The sequence below is a fragment of the Vombatus ursinus genome, unplaced genomic scaffold, assembly GCF_900497805.2.
Source record: "Vombatus ursinus unplaced genomic scaffold, bare-nosed wombat genome assembly UNPS02014818.1, whole genome shotgun sequence".
In the NCBI taxonomy this organism is placed as follows: Eukaryota; Metazoa; Chordata; class Mammalia; order Diprotodontia; family Vombatidae; genus Vombatus; species Vombatus ursinus.
Genome location: NW_020954596.1, coordinates 9581176 through 9594047, shown reverse-complemented (window position 1 = coordinate 9594047; position 12872 = coordinate 9581176). Strand labels below are relative to the sequence as shown.

Sequence of the window (12872 nt, the reverse complement as noted above, 5' to 3'; positions counted from 1 at the left end):
GGTTTACACAACTAATCAAACCTTTTTATAAAACAAACAAAAAAGTCCCCACTCCCCCCCACACCTATCAATCTCACAGATCCTAAAATGTCATTATTTTAAATGCAATGGGTTGCATATCTAGGCGTACTGATTGATACTTTTGCAAGTATTTTCAAGTATTGGTAGTGCTAACTATCAATATTAGAAACTTCAGAAGTGCATTTACATCAGCAGCACATATTTAAACTACCATCCCTTTTTAAAGCAACTACTTTTTAGCAGCATTAAATTTCAGACAGGCAACAGAGAACATCACTCATGGCATTTTATACATTACATGGTTAAAACATATGAAAAATCTAGATGACATAAATCCATCTAGGTTTCTAAAGGATGACAGCCTATAAAACTGCTTTTCCATACTGCATGCATCATATTGAGCAACAATTCACAGAGCATACTCCACTATCATGCTTGATCTATCCAAATAAAAAAGTCTAGAATTTTTTTCTCAACACACTTTAATAAAAACAACAGGGTTGCTTCTAATACTTACCTAGTAAAGTTATTCTCTGCCACAGAATAATTTTACAACCGATTAAAATTATAAATTCATCACATTAATGCTGAAGACAGTCTGAATTCTCACCTGTACAAGACTCCTGTCCATTACTACACCACAAAGAACCTGTGACTGAGGGCCAGCAGTTTTGATATCCTGTAAATTTTGCTCTCGGATCTGTAAGTAGGGGGAGGGGGAGAATAAGAACAAATACATATAAAAGGGAGCATGAAACTTATCTTGTCAATGATGTAATTTATGATTCTTTTGTATCAGCAGCCTACCTGACTTCAGGTTCATTTTTCTCCTCCTCTGCCTCACACCACAGAAAATGGAACAGATGCCAGAAGTGAATCTTTGAAACTACAAAGCCCTTAACTACCATTTTACTATGTTCAATTCTATTCTTGTTACAGAGTCTGAGATTTATAACACATTAAACATTTAGATGCTTTAAAGTAATGTAATTGGGCTTAATAAGGTAAAAACTATGGTTGGACAATTAGGGTTTTTTCTTGACTTGATAAAGATCTTCACTGATAAACTCACTTGGAACGTGAGGAAAATATTTTCTACCTGCCTTATATCACTGTATATAACGTAAATTGCTTTATCTTCATTCATTCATCATTTATTGAGCTCCTATATGCAAGGTACTATTCTGGGTTCTGTGAGAGACTGATAGATAGTAAGATACAGTCCTTGCTGGCAGGCTGATAATCTAGTATGGGTATTACTGCACACAGGCATAATCTTAACTTCTGAGATCTCAATTCCTTCAACTGTAAATGAGAAATTAAAATAGCTTTTACAAATCCCTTTCAGTGATAACTTTCCATTTTCTAAAACCCCTTCTAGATTTAACAGTCTATTGAATAAAATACAGATTAGGATAATAAGAGAAGTACAAACAAATTAAAATAAATAGAGAAGAATAACAAAGCAATATGAGTTTAGATGAAGGAAAAATCACTACCAGCTAGGGGATTATGGAAGGTTTCATGGAGAAAATGGTATTTAAGTTGGATTTTCAAGGATGGGAATAATTTTAGCAGATGGAAATGGGATGAAGAAATTCTAAGTACAAGAATAGCATCTGCCACGAAGTGGTTCCATTAAAATATGATCCTTGGTAAAACAACATAGTTGGGGAGGGGCCTGGGAGAGAGCAGTTAGTGGCATAGGATCAAAGATATAAACAAAATGGTAAACAGAGGGAAATTTCAGAGAAGTTAATGCACATTGAATCATTAAATATATAATTTGTGCCTCAGGAAATTAGCCAAATGATGTTATGATGGGGGCTTGGGATAATGGACTATAATGATATTATTGTGAGGGATACACTTGTACAGGGAACATTGTAAACAAAGGTGTGGAGGCGAGAAAAGGCAAAAGGATGTTTTCAGATGACAGTGAGTTGTTTAGTTTGGCTAGATTGTTGAATACACTACAAAACTAGAAAGGTAGGTTGAAGGTAGACTTTGGAGAACCTTAGATCATATCTACAAACCAAAAAACTATAGTTCTGTAGCTTTTAACTTTGTACCTTGGCAAGTAGTGTATTTTACAATAGACTTTGGATTAAACTTTTTAACTCATTCTGAAGATACCAACTTAAGGACTAATATTTAAGAGAACAATGATTGCTATCTTCTCAGCAATAGCTTTACTAGTGAAAACTATCTTCTTATAATGGAAGATGCTGGAAATATCATCACCAACAAAAAAAAAAACTCCGGTCATCATTTATGGAATATTAGCTTCAACAAAACAATAACAGTAATTAAAATGGACAGAAAATACATACCTTGTTCCTCATTTCCTGGACCTCTTTAGGGTTAGTGTTCAATGGAACAAACAGGTTAGGGACAGCAGAGGTGGAAGTTCTAGGTCCATCCTCTTTAGTCCACTGTAATATCAAGAACAGTTGAATAGTCAGGATTGCTATAATGGCAAGTGATATCCACAGCAGCAAATCTACATCACATCTCTTCATGCACTATACATAACAGATAGAGAACTGAACCAATGATTTCATTTCATTTCTCAATTCCCAACACCCTCAAACTTCTTCCTGCATCAAACAATACAGAAGTTAAGAATCTGTTAAAAAAAATGTATATGTTTTAAAGTCAAAATTGTGACTTATCAACAAATGCATTTTCAAAACTTGTCTAAAACATATGCACAATAAAAAAGGCTTATGCTAGAAAAAAGCTTAAATTTTCTTTGCAATGTCACTTAATAGTGAATGCTAGCATTTTAACAGCGATCATTGATTCACCGCTCTGATAATTAACAGACATTAAAGCAAACTTAAAGCATAAGATGACAGTAGTATGAAAAGCAATGTGATGTTACTAACCAGGTGTAGTGAATGATTTTGAACTGCGAGGCAAGAGTGGGCATCACCAAAGTTTTGCATTAAAAAAAAACTATAGAATCAGAATGTATTGGCTGCATAATTACTTCAACCCAAGAAAATTACTGTATGAACATTTATACAGTAGCTACCTGGTGGAAGAGTTTGGTGATGTCAAATATTTCATTTAACTTAATAGTTTCAAGTGTTATAAAAAAAAATCCCAAACTGAAACTTTAAGCATTTCATGAGACCCTTGTTGAAGGCTGTTTTACTTATCAGTGCAGCTGGTGTGTGGATGGCTTTCTGCTCCACATTTTCTCTTGTTTTCTAATCCAGTACAAAATTTTAAAAAAGAAAATCCATAATGCTTGGGCCTAAACAGCACTGAATATTAAAACAAGCCTATTTTCCAGAGCAAATGCTTTGTCTTTCTGAGTATTTTCAGGAGACAATAAGATAGCTGTAAGCCATTAAGACTTTAGAGGAAGCAACAAAATGCTAAAAATGCTTAGCCACCATAAAGGAAAATATGGAATGAATATGGAGCTGTGGAATACTCACTGATGATTATCTTCTCAGATAAATATAACTCCAGCTTTTTATTAAAGATAATTTTTTTTAGTCAAAACATTAAAACAACAACCTCAGAAGCCTGAAACTGCTTGAAAAATTAAGAACAAGTATTATAAATTAAATACACCAACCTGGGACACTGTATGCTTTTTATCTTATTCCATAATAATATAAAGACAAGGTTAATTTAATTGCTTTACATGGTCTTTCCTTCAAATGTATGCCGATTAATTATACGTAGCAAGGGATTTGATTACACTGTTTTCAAGCCAACATAAATAAAACTTAAAGCTATAGCTGGATGTGCTTTTAAGTAGCCAAGTACTACAGAAATATATTACATCATTTGGGTAAAAATTAAAAGAAATACCTTATTCCACTTTCAAATGAAAAGAAAAAGTAAATTCATTTAAGCAAGTAAAACCATCTAAACAAAACAGAAAAAAAATTCAAAGGAAAAGGAAATAAGAAGCCCACTCACCACATACACAAAGAATTTCTCTGCTTTTTTCAGGGCTTACTAGAAAAGAGTCTACTAATTTGCTCAAGAGTATATAGATTCTCTTAAAACAGTTTTACCAATAGAAAACCAAACTAAACCAAACCAAAAACCATCTAAGAAGGCTGAACTTTTTTTCAAACAAAATTATGTCAAATAGCCATAAAGAGGAGAACTGAAAGATGTAACTTGACTATTTAAAGTCAATTGTTTTACATCTCAACTGAACCCTGTAGAGCTGATCATGCATCTGGGTTCATTCCAATATTCAGTTCCCTCATATAAGCCTCTAGAAGTGCTTACAGTGCTTATAGACATGCAAATTTCTATTTGCATTTTAATATAGAACCGTGGACTATCAAGTGAGAAATCAAATAAGTTTTTGAGACTAACAAAGGGGCTTGAGGTCCTAAAGCATGTCAATACCATTACTTTGGAATATCTCAGTACATATTTTAAATTTCAAATAGCATTAATAACAACAACAAAAAAATCACCAGTTGCAGTATCTTTCGATTAGTGCCTGCTGATGGCCTGAGCTGCACTTTAGTCATGCCGCACCCAGCTGGGACTGGAGGAGAGACTTATCACTTATGGCCATCTACTTACATGCAACAGTTCATGCAGGAGGCAGCTGGTTGTGAACATTTAGAGGCTTTGGGATACAGAGAAATGTAACAGGTTGCAGGACAGAAAAATTAAAGCTAAGAACACATGAATATTACATTAAGTAAAAACTGCTTAAGAAAGCACTAAAGATTTTTTTTTAACAGAGACTAGTCTACTAGAAATACTTAACCAAATCACTGAAATTGACTTGGGGTACTAAAATACTAGTTTAATAATATAAAGGTATAAAGGCCTTTCCATGCATGCAATATTAATAGTCCCAAGGCAAATATAAATTGACTTAAAATATGGAAGTATACAAATTTAATTCATTTAAGTGATTTGATATTTTACACTGAGTCAAGCTATTACTAGAGTAAGCAAGCAAATATTCTGTATCTTAAGCAGTTTCAAGCAGATAGTATTAGAGAGAATCACAGAATCTGAGTTAGAAAGAAATTCAGAGGTCATCTAGTCCAACCTGTCTGAAGCATCAGTTCTCCAAAATTTAACCAATGTGAGAAGTTTACTCTGCCAGATTAAAAGAAGGTTAATGTAGTAGTTTTAGTTTTAATCAAGGTTAGCAAAGTTTTTGATTCCCAAAGCCTCCAAACTTTCAGCCACCCAAGTTGCTCTACATCATCTAACTATGAACAGTAAGGTAGGCACAGACCAAGCAGTTGGTAATACAGCTTGGCACGCAGACACCGGACGAGAGAGACTGCAGCAAGGGTTTCACGTGATCGTGTGTAATGTTCGTCCACACCTTAGTCTTCGACTTGGGACTGCTTCCATTCTGCCCTTCTTCAGAAGCATCATCACCTCTGCCAGAATTCAGCCATCTTGTCTTCTCTCGCTGTTGTTTCTGAAAACTGTGTCTGAGAGGGGAGCAAGTGCCTGAGTCACCGTCACTAGCAAAGGAGTAACCTGTGACACTAGCAGGAACCTCAACATCACTGTATTTTTTGGATTTCTCTCTCAAAGCAGGGCATCGATATGGGTAGCCAGTTCTATAACCCTAAGGACAAAACAGATAGAAAGAATCAATATTCTGTGTTTCACAAAATCTATTTCTGTTCAATTTATTCATCATTGCAGTATACGTTATGGTCATCAACTTAAAATGTAGAAGGAGAAAGAATACAAATCATAACTATTTTTTAAAGTCTGATTACTTCCTTAAAGGATGCAGCAATTTTGGGAGGGGGCTGGAGAGGGGAATGGACCTGCAATTTTATAGGTATAATGAACTCCCAGGTAAGAAAATTCCCTCTACCAACACATATTGGCACCTCTTCTGTAACAGTCTCAGAAAATTGCCTAGAGCACTTAGAGGTTAAGTCGCTTGTCTAAGGTCATGCAACCAGGATGTGTCAGAGCTGAGACTTGAACCCAAGTCCAGAATCTAGACTGACTTTAGCCACTGTGCATTCGGCCTCAAATCTTGGGGTATAACTAAAAAGATTCTTCTCATTGAGCTGAGTACCAGTTTTTGACATTCAGCATTTTCACAGCTCCCTCAGTTGCCTCTGATCAGAGGCTGGAGGGCTCCTCCCAAAGCCTGCTTTTACAAAGGGCTGAGAACTTTTCAGGACACTCTCTAGTTTCTATTAGAAGCTCTGCTTGGTTTCAACTCCAGGAAACATCACATCCCTGTACCAGCTATTCCCTGGTGCCCCCCTCACCATTTTCAGTTTCTTTTTGTGTGTTGTCTTCTTCTATTAGATTGCAAGCTCCTGGAGGGCAGGGACTGACTGTTTATTTGCATATCCCTAGTGCTTAGCGTATCTACTTAGTATACTATTAGTATCTACTTAGATACTATTAAGTATCTACTAATAGTAGTAGATACTTAATAAATGTTTATTGAATTGAACTGAAAATTAAGATTCCCTGATATTTTTCCCAAAACAGTAACATTTAGTTATAAACATGGCCAAGAAATCACAGGTTAAGAGTGAAAATAGCAAACTTGTGTACAATTCTAGTAATTCAAATTTTAAGTGATTTCTTCCCAAATTCCAGTCCAGTTTTATAGTCTGTTAGCTATTACCAATAGTATCCTATAAATAGAGTACCCAGGGAATCCAGCTGTCTGAGGAAGGGTGGGGAATGGGGTAGAGAGGAAAGATAGAAAGGAAAGATGCTAAATGGTCAAGAATGGAAAGTCCAAATCAAGTGTCAAAGACCGAGGTGGGACTAGAGAGATGTTTTACAGAGGTACCCAGAAATATGTTTCAGGTGCCTCAGTTGACGCTATACTATGGAATTACAATACTTCTTGGCTCTATAGAAAGTGTCATCAAGGCAGCCACTCCCCACCTACTTCCACCCCATTTCTGTTCCTTTAATTCACTGACTCATTGATAATAATTTACCATATTTTGAGAGAGATCAAATGTTAGTGAAAATACCACATTTTTAAAAAAAAATCTTATTTTTAAATTCTAACAGGCTCTAATCAAGTCAGACTTCGTGTGGTATAATGTTGTTATTATTTATGTTAATAACAATAGTAGTTCAAATTTATGAAGTGCTTTACATGCATTACCTTATCTGATACTCACAACAATACTATAGATAATGGAAATATTATTATTACTCATTTCCAGATAAGGGACTGAGGCTCAGAAAAGTGACCTGGCCATAGCTGTATAGCCGAGTAATTAAACCTGTTCAAATTATGCTTTCTGGTGCTAAATTTGGCGCTCCTTCCACAAAACTATGAATTATGTCAAATGAGAATGCATGTATATGCTTAATTATCACAAAACAGTATGTAAAAGTAAGACATTAAATAGTCACTCACATTTTATAATAAATCAAGACATTTTCTTCTTTGAAAGTCTATTTATGAAGTCTAAATGGGTCTAGACATACACAATGACTTTGCTTCCTATATTTTATGTTTTAGAATATGTAATTATTTTTCATAGAAAATATTATTTATGTTACATATAGTAGGTTTATTATTGTTATTTTAAAATGAAGATGTTAAAATTTATGTTTGAACTTTTAATAAGGAAAATATTGATAGACAGAACCTACAAAAACAAAAGCTCTTTGGGGTCCTTAATATAATATATAAAAGAGGTCATGAGATCAAAAAGGGTGAGAACTGCTCATCTAAAACATAGCATACTAAGATACTTTTGAAATGCTGAACTTGGCTTGCTGTACTTTTACATGATAATATTCTAAAAAAAACTTCACTAGTGTGAAAATTTGTACTTTTGAACTAAAAGGATAAAGGGTTAGCATTTGTCTTACCAAATTATCAAGCATTCTCATGAGGGCTTCAAATTCCTGTTCTCCAATCAGCCATTTAGGATGTGACCCAGTTCCCTCTCCTACTGGAGACTCAGGGGAACGAGATTTAGCTTTGTATTTTCCAGGATCTAACAGGACTAAGTTATCAGGTCCTCCTGCACTGGCCAGCGTACGAACCTGTACCAAAAAAAAAAAAAAATCATGTCAACAGTTTGACTTCTGTGTTAAAGCCAAGAGAATTAGCTGAATAATGAAATATCTGTGATTCATCAGTATAGAGAACTCAATATGTTAACTCCTTTTGCCAATTCAGACTGCAAAAGAATAACCCACTTGTGACTCAGTATAAAAGTCCAAGGCCTGAGACTCATAGAAGTTAAATAATTTATCCATGGTCACACAATTGGGAAGTATTACAGCAGGATTTGAATCTAGGTCTTAGTGATTCCAAGCCAAGCATTCTATGTATTACTATTGTTGGATTTTGAGAAAACAAGTAACTTACCAAGCATAATGAAATAATACTAAAGTCCTACTCCATTGTCCCACAGTGGTGTGAAGGTCACTGAATTCTTAAAAAACTATACTGAGTGTAAAATGGCATGCCCTACCATGCTAAGAAAAGTTTTAAGTAATGGACTGTTGTTCAAATAATATCCTAGTTAAATGTGGCAAGGCTCCCAACCTAACATCGTTCACCAAGTAAAGGATTTTTTGGTCACAGTAACTCATGAAATCATGAAAAAAATGGTTATAATTTGCATCATGGAAGGAAGTACCTCAGGCTGACAAAATCACAAATCTTTTGAATTCACAAAATAATAATACAAAATTTAAAGGACTAGTCTTCAAAAAGTTGCTTTAGCAAGCTTGAACAATGTTATGTTCAGATTTGGTACCAAATATAAGAAAACAAAGACCTTATAAAATATGTATGAAGTATTCCTTTTTGTAGCAATGTGTTGAAAATTAAGTTTTTTATATTTTCTATCACAGAGTTTGTTCATTCATTCAATAAATATTTAAACATGCTATTTTTAAGAGACTCTGTGAGGTGCTATTTGGGGTACAAAGACTGATTTAACAAACATTAAGTGATATAGCCTATGTGTAATGCATTGTACTTAGTGCTATAGCAGGGTATACAGAAAAATGATTAAGAATCATGTGGTCTATAGTCTAGGAGGAAAGAACATATATACATATATTACTATTAATATGACGTAGAATGTGTCGTGTCAGAAGAGAAAGATCACTTCTGTGCTAGGAGAATTAGGGAAAACATTGTCAAGATGGTTGCATTTGTACCAAAGGAAGTCACAAAGCATTCACTTACTCAAGAAATATTTAATAAGTAACTATTATGTGGAGAACTCTGCTACTGATTTTTGTTAAATTTCCAATATTATGAGTTCAATTTCAGCATAGACATTACCTTTTTAAACTCTCCTTTAGTTTTGTGAAACAAACACTCAAATATCCCCACATAAATTCTCTTCTACTAGCATCTTTTAAGTGAAACATGGATTAAAATAAAGTGCTCATTATTTACCTGGATCTCACAAGCTACCACAAGATTATGTATATAGTAGAAAGCTTCTTCAACAGTTTCTCCAACTGATACTAGGCCATGATTCCTGAGAATAAGAACCTGAGGGAAGAATACATAACAAAAGGTAACTAGAAGGGGATAAAAAGGGAAAATGAAAATCTTTGGAAGGACTTTGGGAGGACCCATACATTAATGTATTATTGATGGTGCTATGAATTTGCCCACTCATTCTGGGAAGCAATTTGGAACTATAACCAAGAAGTCATCAAACTGTGCATACTCTTTGACCAGGCAATACAACTACTAGGCATATACTCCAAAAATGTGAAAGACAGAGGGAAAGGTTGTATATGTAAAAGAAGATATTTATAGCAAAACTTTTTGTTGTAGCAAAGAACTGAAAACAAATTGGATGCTCATCAACTGAGGAATGGCTGGACAAATTATGGTATATGAATGTAATGAATAAATGAATTAAAAAGCACTTATTAAGCACTTACTACCTGCCAAGCATTGGACTATGTGTTGGAGATACAAATACAAAAAGACAGGTCCTTCTCCCAAAAAATTTACATTCTAATATGGAAACAACTCATATAAGGGAGTAGTGACCAGACAGGGGCACTTTGGTTCTGAAAGTTACAGGCGTGAGGCCCTGGGGAGTATCTCATTCAGGAACAAAAGTATAGTTGATCTGATCATGTTTTATACTTCTAAAATTGGAAGAGGGAGGGAGATAGAGGTGAGAAGGAAAGTGGATGAATTTGGAGGAATGAATTCAGAGAAAGCTGAGAAGACTTGTATGTAGTGATATGGTGTGAAGAGACAATTTATACAATTTATACAATTACAATGAAAAAGAAAACAGCTTTGAAAAACAAAAACTCTGATCAACAATGACCAATCAAGAATTCAGAATTATAATCATGAAGTATATCTCCCATATCTTGGCAGAGAGATAATGGATTAGAAGTGCAGAATGAGAGAGAAACATTCAGATAAGGCCAATATATGAATTTGTTTTGCTTTACTATACTTATTTGTCATAAGGGAGAGCTTTTATTTTCTGTGGAGAAGGAATAAGTGGGAAGTGATAATAATAAAATAAAAAGAAAAGAAATGAACAAATAAAACATTTTCTTAAAAGAAGAAAGGAGAAGGACATTCAGAAGGTGATAAATATAAGCAGGGCTGCAGCCCTGCTTAAATTTAACATACACTTAACAAAACAAGAAGTATGTAATGAGATTCACAAGTCTATTTTCTGTATCTTTTTTTAAAAAAAAATTCACATTTAATTAGTTGATGTTTACATTCATAATAAAAAAGGAAAACTTTTAAAGGAAAAGACAGTTAGACAATTATTCCCCATCTTCTATTACCCAGTATTTACTGACCTTGCTTTTAGGTCCTAAATTTTTCTGAATCAATACTTTTTCTTCATCATCCACCAAAATTCCATGATAGTCATGATAAGCCACTTCTCCAAGAGAAAGTGCTTCTGGTGAGATTGGCAAGAGACCACACTTCATTGCAGAAACCTAAATAAAATGAAGTATTCAATTAATTATTAACATAAAACAAGGACTACACATAGTTTATTTTCCCCCTAATGAATCCATGGTTTCGTCAGTGTGGTACTACATTGGTACAGATCACAAACACTCCAAATCTTCAGCATTTTACGTAATTCTTATCTAAGACTTCCTACAACTTCCTACAACAATAGATGATGCAGGACTTTGGAGACCTTCCTCTGATTCTTTTAATATTTAAGAGGTGCTAGTACAACACTTGGGCTATCCATCCCTCTAGGAGCTACAGACATATTCCCATATTCTAACCCACTAAATCAGTCCCTTTGCCCCCACCAATCCCTATCAAGAAAAAGAAAAATGTGTTCTTTTAAAAAAATCCTTACCTTGCAATTTTTCCTTCATTAAATAATTTAAAATGTGAAATTGGGAAGAATTGAGGTTTATTAAACCTTATCAACAAAATTAAAAACAAAATCCATCATTATAATCAGCCTCAAAAATAGGTTTTCAAATTCCTCGCTTTCCTATTCATGATATAAATTGATTGAGGCTCATTAAAAGTACAAATTCTCAAGTGCTAAAAAACATCCTCTCACTAAAAGCTTCCCCAAAATTTAAAAATTGTGCTATGAGTTTGCTTTAGAATACTGATATTTCATTTCCTGAGGATACTCAGAAGTCTTTCAGAACACAATAATATTTATTCTATAGTACACTTCACATTCTTAAATAAGTTACTAAGGAAGCAATCTAATAGAACAGGTTCCAATTTAACTTCTTTCATAGTAATAAGCTTCAAAAATTGATAGGAAATTTCATTTTAGGGCAAACCATTCTCTTTTCTCAGTACTCATTTTAAAAAGCATGAAACATGTGCCATGTATTTTATATTTATATTCAAAACCTGCCTCCAATAGTCCCTAAAAGTCCAGGGATTGTTAGGTAACCTTAAAAACATGCATATTCCTTTTCAGAAAAATTACATCAGTCAGATAAAATCAGTAAATCCATCTACATCTCTGAGCTGGAAATCATTTCTGCCATGAATCATACATAGATGTACAGAAATCAAACAAACATATCAATAAACCATACAATAAAAGAACTGAAAATAAGCATCCATGATCCTTTAAAGTCAACTTTGGTACTCTGAAGCCCACAAAGAAGATATTATTAAAGTGTAATAAACTTAGCAATGAAAAGAAACATTCTAAAAGTATTACTTTTCCACGTACATTATATTAGAAAATAGTGTGAGGGCAGCTAGGTAGCTCAGTGGATAAAGCACCGGCCCTGAAGTCAGGAGGACCTGAGTTCAACTCTGGCCTCAGACCAAACACTTGACACTTACTAGCTGTGTGACCCTGGGCAAGTCACTTAACCCCAACTGCCTAAAAAACAAAACAAAGAAAATAGTGTGCACGTATAAAGATCTCATTGGTGAGCTGAGGTAAGTCAGGTATTTGTCTCAATGGTTCCAGTTTTTTCCTTAGTTCAGACCACCCTAAGGGATGGTTCTACACATATGACCCACAACATTCTCCCTCTTCATTCCATGTCTATTTCTTTATTCATCTAAATCAAGGGGCTTGGCTCAGGCATAGGTGGTGTGAAGAGCTTAATTTAAAAACCACAGCCAGACATTAATGTCAGATAAATTCTGTACATGTTTTCCTTCCTCTATTTAATGGATTCATGAACTACATATCAGTAACTTGGATGAACGGATGGATGAAATGCCTATTAAATTTAGGGATAACTTGAATTTAAGAAGAATAGCTAAAAATACCTTCACAAATTAGAAAATTGGACTAAATTTAAGATAAAATTTAATAGGGACAAATGTAAAGTCCTACAGTTAAGATTTTTAAAATTCAAATATACAAACCCATAGAAAGAGACCTGAAAATTTTAGGATT

General features: G+C 34.2%; 1 protein-coding gene across 3 annotated transcripts in view; it reads right to left on the bottom strand.

Moving 5' to 3' along the window:
• ADD1 (adducin 1) overlaps nt 1–12872 on the bottom strand; it is a 127471-nt gene that overhangs the window by 23495 nt on the left and 91104 nt on the right. For all 3 annotated transcript variants that reach the window (XM_027836092.1, XM_027836090.1, XM_027836091.1), the window contains exons 7-12: nt 10813–10956; nt 9416–9514; nt 7864–8040; nt 5360–5611; nt 2355–2456; nt 632–721 (exon numbers count right to left, since the gene is read on the bottom strand). In XM_027836092.1, the coding sequence (XP_027691893.1) occupies nt 632–721; nt 2355–2456; nt 5360–5611; nt 7864–8040; nt 9416–9514; nt 10813–10956 (864 nt within the window). The remainder of the gene's footprint in view (nt 1–631; nt 722–2354; nt 2457–5359; nt 5612–7863; nt 8041–9415; nt 9515–10812; nt 10957–12872) is intronic.